Raw genomic sequence first — 9,828 nt, 5'->3', positions numbered from 1 at the left:
CCAGCTGGGGCTACAGAGAAACCCTGTCTCAAAAAGACAAAAAAAAAAAAAGTAATCTGAATTTTTTATTTTTTATTTTTTTAAACACATGATTTATTAAAACATCAACTTATATGCAGGTTTAAAACAGTTTCAAAATGAATTCATTGTATTTTATTCAAATGTATTTAAAAGAACTAAAAAAACAGGATTTCTTTAAGTTAATAGACAATTTGGATGACATTACACACCATTTTGAAAGAGCAACACTAAAATTTTAATATAGCCATAGATGAACATGTAAATAAAATGTTTTATGATTATTTTCTCTTTTCCATTTAGTTTTACACAAACATTTTATTAATAACATTCAAAAGTATCTGCAGAAATATTTAAAATTTTAGTTTAATAAAATATTAGTAATTCAATGGACTTGCATGAATTCATCTTATTAACCAAAATATAGTTCATTTCAAATATTCAGCATTGGCTGTTTCAAATTAGCAGAGGACTGAAGCCCAGCACTGCTGCTTTGCACTGAAGTGCATTCTTAGAGCACTCAATAAATGAAGCAGATCAACCTTCTGATGTCATTCATGAATTTTGCCTGAGGAATTATGAACTCACACTGTAACTAATATTAATGATACCTTGATAATATAAAGATTCATCAGTTCTCATGTGGCCACTATTGAAACAAATTATCACATAATCCCTAGAATGCAAGACAGATTGGATTTATTTCCATATTAAACTAACAAATAGTGTATAATCTCAAAAAGCTACAGTACTGGGAAAACAACTATGTTTCCTGTAGATATGATTCCATCTACACATATATCTATACATTCTCATGTATTTACATTTTCATGTAAATATAATAATTTATAATAATGTATTACACAGTAGCTTTTATTGTCTTTTCATCAATAATATTCTGACTTGGCAGACAATGTCTCCCTGTAGCCCTAGCTGGCCTGGAACTCACTGTGTAGATCAGGCTGGCTTTGAAATCAAAGATCCACCTGCCTCTGCCTCTCATACTAGGACTTTAGGTGACAATGTCTTCAACTTTTATCATTATTTGCCTTTTTCAAAGACCTAGGCTAAAATGTAAAAGGATAATAAAAAGTTAAAAATCACAAATCTTGTAAGATAATTTTTCATTTTTCTCTGGTTTATTGTTTTTAACCACATCAAGTAATACTGAAAACATCTAACCATTCTTTCTGTTGTGTTATTCAGCATTAAATTAACATACTTTACAGATTATTCTCATCAGTGAGTCATTGGAAATGACTGCTTTCTGATACTCAGGATTCTCCTTTTCTTTTACTATGGTAGAATTACACCAAACATACAACACACTAAAATGCATTCTCACTCAGGGGAAAAAGAAAACCTACTGTGATGAATTTTCCTTGTCCATGAATTATTCAAGGAACAATTGGAACTAATGAAGCATTGCTAATGTATTGCTTCAGTGCAGTAATCTGAATTTGAGCTGTGAAAATAGCCACAACATAACTGGAATGAGGGTTATATTTGTTTTCTGTCACTATATAGTAAACTACCTCAAAAGTCAGAAGATTAAAACAAACATTTGTTAGTTCCTGAGGGCAAGACCCTAGGATCCATTTAGCCAAGTAGCACTGGCCCAAGGTAGTCAAGGTATTTGCAGAGTCCTCTTCAGGTTCCTTCCCTTGACTGTTGGCCAGAGTATCATTTCCTGGCCACAGCTGCCTCCCCAAAGGGTATTTTTCTTTTTTTAAATATTTTATTTATTATTTTTATTTTATGTGTATGAGTGTATTGCCCGCAAGTATGTGAGTGCACTGTGTCATGCAATGCTGCAGAGGTCAGAAAAGGGCATCAGATTCCCCTGTAACTGGAGTTAAGGATAATTTATAGCTGCCCTGTGGGTGCTGGGAATTGAACCCAGGTCCTCTGCGAGAGTAGTCAGTGCTCTTAACTGCTGAGCCATTCTCTAGCCCCCACAAGGGGTATTTTTCAATATGGCTTTTTTTCCCCCCACAGAAGTAGTGATCTAAGAAAGAAGGAAGGACAGTTTCCATGGTGGAAGCCTCAATGTGTTGAATAATCTGTCCTTAGAAATGACAGCATCTTGGGGCTGGAGAGATGGTTCATCAGTTAAGAGCACTGACTGCTCTTGCAGAGGACTCAGGTTCAATTTCTAGCACCATGGTGGATAACAACCATTCGTAACTCCAGTTCCAGGGGATCCAGCACCCTCTTCTGATCTCTGCAGGCATTGCATGACATGGGTGCACTTATATACATACAGGCAATGCACTCGAAACATAAAAAAAAATTAAGAAATAAATGACAACATCTCATCTACCATATTCTTTTTTTAAAATATTTATTATTTTTATTTTATGTGTATGAGTGTATTGCCTGCATGTAAGTGAGTGCACCGGTGTCATGCAGTGCCCACAGAGGTCAGAAGAGGGCTTCGGATTCCCCTAGAACTGGAGTTAAGGATGGTTTTTAGCCACCATGTGGGTGCTGGGAATTGAACCCGGGTCCCCTGCAAGAGCAGTCAGTGCTCTTAACCGTTGAGCCATCTCTCCAGTCCCTCCCATATTCTATTTGTACAAACCAGCCCAAGTACAGTGAAGGTGAAAACTACCTGAGGCTGTGAATAGCAGAGGACAGGATCAGCAGGAATCTAATTAGAGTCTGGCACAAGTGCTGAATGTAATTATAAGAATGATCTCTCCAGACTGGAGAGATGACTCAGCAGTTAAGAGCATTTGCTGCTCTTGCAGAGGACCCAGGTTTGGTTTCCAACATTTATATCAGTCAGTTCACAACTGCCTGAAACTCCAGTTCCTGGGGATCTAGTGCCTTCTTTGGGCCTTCACAGGCATTTGCACATACATGGTGCACACACAGAGAAGCAGGCATATGCACATATACATAAGTAAATTTCAAAAATAAAAAAAGAACATTCTCCCAGGCCCCACCATTATAGACATCCATGCACATGTATGTACAGACCAAGTCAAAGCAAGTTTAGAGATAATCTAGACTTTTAAGATTTCTTGAGATTAGAAAAAGCAAGGATTCTCATGCTCTGTGTCCTCTACCTGTGCAATCTCGTTCTTTTTCACTAGTCCTCCAGTACTCAGTGGTTCTGCTCAGTACTGTTCATTGTTGGTTGAGCCCCTGTTTGCTGAGCTGCTATCCAGAACTTGTCCCAGATACTTCTAGGTGGTTATAGGAAGAAATAGGGAAAATTGTCTTCTGATTTGTAGAGGTTATAACTCTTTGGTGACTAGATCTAGTGTTAATTATTTTATAACTATTAGGAACCTTCTAATCAGACGTGTTCCATTATAATTGAAAAAGTCAAGAATGTAGACTTTTCCCTGCAGAGTGAAGTTTCTATTCAAGAAACAAACATACCATTATAAACTTTGAGAAAAATCTAAAACATTCCTGGTGTCACTAGATGTTTTGACCAGTTCTTAGGAGATATACTGTCCTTCAAAGAAGCCATATTCCAGCTGTCAAAGGCTTCCCCTCATTTTCCAAATTCCTAGTATACCTTCCTTACAAAATATGCCTGGGTCAACACAGCTAGTAGCAAATTCAGCTAAGTGTTATGGATAAGCACTTCAGTTAAAAACTACATATTGGGCTGGGCATGGTGGTGCACTTCCTTAATCCCAGCACTTGGAGGCAGAGGCAGGTGGATGAGATGGAGGCCAGCCTGGTCTATGTAGTGAGTTCCAGGCCAGCTGGGTTTACAGGGAGACCCTGTCTCAAAACAGAACACAACCTAACTACAACAAAACAAAACAAAACAAAATTTGCGTACTGTCCCAGCACTTAGGAAGCTGAGGCAGGAAGATGGCAAGTTTAGGGCCAGTGCTCCTGAAGGACAGAGTACATAGTGAGACACTGTCTCAAAAAATAAAAACAGAGAAATATCTACTAAACTTATTTCTTGTTAAGGGTCATGCTATGTTTGTGTGTATGAAATCTCGTGAGATGCTTGCATTATTGTAGCAAAAATTGATTATATGCCTTTTAATTCCTCTTCATAGGTATGGGTTAGAATGTCTTTTCAGGTTTTATAGTTATGGACTGGAAAAAAAATTCAGACAAGAAATTTTTAAGGATTTTCAAGAAGAAACCAAAAAAGACTACGAATCTGGTAAAAACAAAAACTTGCTCTCTTTGGAAATTATAGTTCAATCTGTCAATAAATAAGAAAGGAGGGCTCAGTGGATAAAGGCATTTGCCACCAGACCTGACAACCTGAGTTTGATTCCCTGGAACTCACATGGTAGGAGAGAGAGCAGACTTTGAAAGTTATCCTCTGACCTCCACAGATGCACATGGCATGCAGATGCATGTGGGCATGTGCACGCATGTAGACACACACACACACACACACACACACACACACACATACACACTTAAATGCTAAGGAAATGAATCTGTACATTTTGTCTTCCCATTTAAGACCTTCAGGCCACTGTTCTTCATAATGGGTGGTGCACCATACAGTGAGAATGCTCTTCCTTTACAGGAACAGGAACAGGGTGTTTTCAGGTGTTTCCCCTATGGAGGTGTGTGTTGTCATTACTACCTTGATAATCGTGGCTGCTCATTGGTGTTTCCTCTCATGAGCGTCTAGAAGGTATACTTGGCAAGGTAAAATTATACCATGAGGAGTGTAGGCTCTGGGCCAGATCTCTAGGTCTAAGTCCCTTTCTTTTGCTTTGTAGCATTATGACCTTAGGCCAGTTTCTCCTCCTTGCCAGTCCCAGAGTTCCATCTGTATTATAGGCAGGAACAACTATCTTACCAAGTTGCATGATGTTCCAATTAGTTTGATATGACAGACTTAATACCTGTTACATATCAATAGCTCAGTTAATGTTAACCACCACCATTGTTAATTCATTGTTTGTTTTATTCTTAATTTCTTGATAAAGTATACAAACTTCTAGATAAAGTATGTATTGGACTGTACATGGTTTACTGCTGGTTAAGATCATGCTCACGATGAACTTTTTTAAAATTCCATATAACTGATATATTCCTTTGTTATCAAGGCCAGCTGTATGGGCTAGAAAAGTTCTGGGCCTATCTGAAATATTCTCAATCTAAGACACAGTCTGTTGACCCAAAACTTCAGGAATACCTCTGTAGTTTTAAGAAGTTAGAAGACTTCCGTGTTGATGTAAGTTTTAACTTCTTTCATCTTTATTTTTATTACCAGTATGTTTTTATAATGGAACAGATTTTCGTGTTAATTTCATAATTTTTGTTTTTTAATTTTGAAAATTTAACTTTCAATTTTGAAATCAAACTTCAAAAACAGGTCCAAAAATAGCTCAGAAAGTTACCATTTAGATCCAGATTTAGGAGCTGAGGAGATGGCTTAGTTGGGAAAATGTTTCTTGCTTAAGCTCAAGGACCTCCATCAAATCCCCAGCACCCACATGAAAGCTGAGTACAGTGGTGTATTTGTAACCCCAGTGCTGGAGGACAGTAGGGGTAAAGACAGGTGGATGGATCCCTTGAGCTCATTGGCATCTAGCCTACCCAAATTGATAAGTTCAGTGAGAGATCCTGTCTCAAAAGGTAGAGTAAAACCAGGTGTGGTTGCACTCAGGAGGCAAAGGGAACTCAGTTCAAGATCAGCCTGGACTACATAGCAAGTTCCAGGCCAGCCAGGGCTACATAGTGAACCCCTATCTCAAACAACAACAAAATCGGGCAGGGGGTTGGAGAGACGACTCAGGACACTTGCTATTCTTCCAGAGGACCCAAATTCAACTCCCAGTACCCACATGGCAGCTCTGTCATCCTCTTCCAGGCTTCTCAGGCACTACACACGTACCACTAAACATATTGGTCATCAAAACACATGTACAGGGACTAGAGAGATGGCGCAGTGGTTAAGAGCACTGGCTGTTCTTGTCGAGGACCCTGGTTTGGTTCCCAGCACCTACACAGTGGCTAACAATGGTCCAAAACTCCAGTTCCAGGGGATCTGATGCCCTCTTATCCATAGGCTTCACAACATGGGTGCACTTATATACATACAGGCACTCATAAAATAAAAGGTAATTAATTTTAAAAAATACACAAATATTTTTTTAAAAGGGTGGCAAGTGACAGCTTCTGGCCTCCACACAAATGTGCATACACATGCATGTACACACATATGCACACACATGAACATATATACACACATAATAGATTTCCCAAATGTGGACATCTCGTGGTGCAGGCGTCAGTCACTTTAATTTTGATATGCTACTGTAATTAAATGGTTTCTAGATTAAGGAGATGCTACTGAGTTTTCAGTAGCAGTGAGAAGACCTTTTACTTTATTTCGTCTTATTTAGTTTGGGTTATTTTGCTGGGCTGGGGACTGAACTAAGGGTCTTGTTCATACTAGACAAATGGTCACCACTCAGCTATATCCTCATCCTAACTTCTTGCTTTTTAAAATATTTTGTGTGTGTGTGTGTGTGTGTGTGTGTGTGTGTGTGTGTGTGTGTCTGCATATGCAGATGCCTTACAGAGGCTGGAAAAGGGTGTCAGATCCCTTGGAGCTGGAGTTAAAGGTAGTTGTGAGCCACCTGATGTGAGTGCTAGGACCCAAACTCAGGTCCTTTGAAAGACCAGCAAGAGCTTTTAATCTCTGAGCCATCTCTCTAGCCCCAACTTTTTAATTTTTTAAAATTTATTTTTATTTGTATTTATATGTGCATGTGTATGCCATGTGTATGCAGATTCCTACAGAGGCCAGAAAAAGGTGTCAGATCCTCTGAAGCTGGAATTATAGATGGTTGTGAGCCACCTGATATGGGTGCTGGGAACCCAACTAGGTCTTATAGAAGCACTAACTGCTTATCCATCTCTCTAGCCCCATCCCCAACTTTTTATTTTTTAATATAATTTTATCCATATAATTTTTGTACGATGTATTGATACAGATTTAGAGTTTCTTCATAAAAAAAATAACATTTAAGGGCTGGGACTGTAGCTCATTGGTAGAGTGTTTGCCTAGCACACACAGAGCTCTGGATTAGATCCCCAGCACCACAAAATTAATTAATGCAAGATTTAATTGATAGGCAGAAGAGAAGACTTTATTCAGCCTTTTGAAATTTGATTTCAGGGGGAAAAGGGAAGATTTAACAAAGAAAACATAAGAAAATAACTGCAAAGGAGGATAAATGGAAATGAGAAAAATGAAGGGGGGAACCCTGAGAAGTAGAAAAGGAAGTGGTAGGGGGCCAGGCCTGTGATTGCTCAGTGTTGTAGTTTGTTTGCTGTAGAGTTTTGTGTAAATGGATTTGGTAGTTCAGGAAACTTATTGAAATATCCATGTTTCTGTAATTCAGAGGTGCTTCTCCTCCCCCCACCTCCACTGAGTGGCTTAGCCAGTTCTGTTAGAAAGATTGGAAACATTCCTGCTCTTCAGTCATTCCTGCCTGTACTGGTGTTAGCTAAAAAAAATGCAGACCTGGGGAGCCAAGCATGATGGCTCATGCCCTTAATCCCAGCACTCTGGGAGGCAGAGGCAGAGGCAGGTGGATCTCTGTGAGTTTGAGGCCAGCCTGGTTGACATAGTGAGTTCCAGGCCAGCTGGGCCTACTGGGAGACCCTGTCTCAAAAAACCGAAAAAAGGGGAAAAAAAAAAAAAGCAGACCTGTTTGAGGTATATCAGAAGACTGGAGAAGAACACTGCTGTTTTGTTTTCAAATAAAAAACGAGTCTAATGGTATACAGTTAGATTTCTGTAACTAAAAAAGCCCCAAAAGCCTAAGAATGAAGAATCGTTTTAAAATGAAGTATACCTTTCCCTTTCCTGCTTTCAGTCTAAGTGGGTTTGGAGAACTGTTTGAAGGTATTTAAATTTAGTATCATCAATAATATTGTCTAGCCAATCTCCTTATCATAGGAATCCTAGATAAAATGTTCCCTGGCTTCTTTACTCACTATAATTTAAGCATTAGCATTCGAGTACCCCAGGACAAGGAAGGAGCGAGAACTGTGAATGTTTCAAAGTAAGTGAAAGGAAATAGCCTTGCTGCACCATTTTCTTGGAAGGAGGGAACCCAGTCTTTGCTTATGCCCCCTGATCAAAGCCCAGGCCCCAGCATGAGAGAAGCCTCCCAAGCTTATGTTGAGTGAGCCAGCCAATTCTAGTCTGCCCATGTTGTAAGGATAATTAATACTATACATTACTGGTTGAAAAGCCTGGCCTTGGATCCTGAGGGGCTATAGTGAAACTGTCACTGTGTTGTCTTTTGTGCTTTGCAGCCCCCTATTAGTGAGGAACTTGGAAGAAAAAGACATTCATCTACTTCTGGGGAGGAGAGTAATCACCGTAGACTTCCGTCTCACTCCTCTACAGTGCCAGATGCTAAGCCTACATCTACCAGTGAGCTGCAGGTCCCAACATACTCACCAAGGAGGAATCCATGGGAGCCCACGGGCAGCTCACACCAGGACAGTGCTGCCTTGGCCTCGACCAAGACTGAAATACCTGAGAAATAAATGCTTACAAAAGTTGTGTGTTCTTGAAATCAACATTTATATCAGTATTTATGTGGGAAAGATCCTCTGATGTTTAATTGTGATAATCCAAAAAAACAAAAAGGAAGAAAAGTGGTAGTCTTTCTTTCTAGCAAGGTAAATCCCACAAATGTTTTCCATGGTGTCAAAAACAAGGATAGTTGGGTGACCTTATTGAGATCCTGTAGTAATGCATTTGGCCTCAGTATTTCTTGAAAGCCATTGTTTACAAGAACAGAATTCCTTAAATACAATTTTTTAAAAAAAGAAAAACAAGGAATGCCTAACATTTCAGCTGTTACTTCTTAAAAAAGATACAGTATGTTGTATCCATCTCTTCTCTAGAGCCCCAAAAGAATCAGATCACCCCACTATGAATTCACATTTGAATGCATCAAAAGCAAAGGAAGATTACATATATATTTTTTAAATTCAGAAAATGGATATGATACACATTTTTCCTGTAGATAGATAGTTTGAAGGAATTTTTTTATAAAAATAGGACTATATAGTAAGACTGTAGTTATATCAAAGCTTGAAGCTTGTGCACTTTTGATTTTGCTTCCTCCCCACCCCCTCAGTCATACCTCATGATTTTCAGTGTCTTGATGTGGAATTTTCTGAATTTGCATAAGTTGGGTATATATTCTGAGATATTTACTTTTGTGATTCTACGTAAACTTGCACATATAATTTAAAATCATTAGGTTCTGTTGGAATATTGCTGTAAATAAATTAGTCTGTTTTGAATGTGTCTGCTGTTTATCTGTCTTTGAGTGGGTATGTCACAAGCAGTCAGATCACCATTCTTTAAGAAGAGCATTTAGGTTTTTTTCTTTTTGTTCCGTTTAATTTTTATTTTATTCTCATAACTGTTTTCAAGAGTTGTAACAAACTGATTTCTCATTTTTAGTGCTATTGCAACAATGTAAATGATAGTTTCCATTTTGTGAGATTAAAAAAATAAAAATTTATTCTGAATTAATTTATATTTAAATTGTTTTTATTTAAAACATACTTACAAAGCTGTAATATTTAAATTCTACTGGTATCAGACCATTATATTTTATTAATGAAGTTTCTGTTTTTACTGAGCACAGCATGATTCACAAATACTTGGCAGAAACAGCTGGTTTCAATGGACTACATTTACTATTTTCCTTTTGAGCAGATTGGATGAATTATTCTTATAAGTTTCAATATTAAAATACTTCTTAGGGATGTGATTCAGTGGTAGACCACTTACCAAGGATACATAATGCCCCAGGTTCA

The 9,828-nt window shown here is 38.2% G+C and overlaps 1 protein-coding gene across 1 annotated transcript in view; it reads left to right on the top strand.

Annotated features, from left to right (window-relative positions):
* Larp1b (La ribonucleoprotein domain family member 1B) overlaps positions 1–9,507 on the top strand; it is a gene marked incomplete in the record, with an annotated part of 109,095 nt that extends 99,588 nt beyond the window's left edge. The window contains 3 exon segments of the mRNA XM_017797383.2: positions 4,056–4,165; positions 5,073–5,200; positions 8,302–9,507. Of these exon segments, the coding sequence (XP_017652872.2) occupies positions 4,056–4,165; positions 5,073–5,200; positions 8,302–8,538 (475 nt within the window).
* Positions 9,508–9,828: the final 321 nt, after the last annotated feature.

Source organism: Nannospalax galili, unplaced genomic scaffold, assembly GCF_000622305.1.
Source record: "Nannospalax galili isolate Female #2095 unplaced genomic scaffold, S.galili_v1.0 scaffold1631, whole genome shotgun sequence".
NCBI classification, from domain to species: Eukaryota; Metazoa; Chordata; class Mammalia; order Rodentia; family Spalacidae; genus Nannospalax; species Nannospalax galili.
This window is presented reverse-complemented; position numbering and strand designations above follow the sequence as displayed.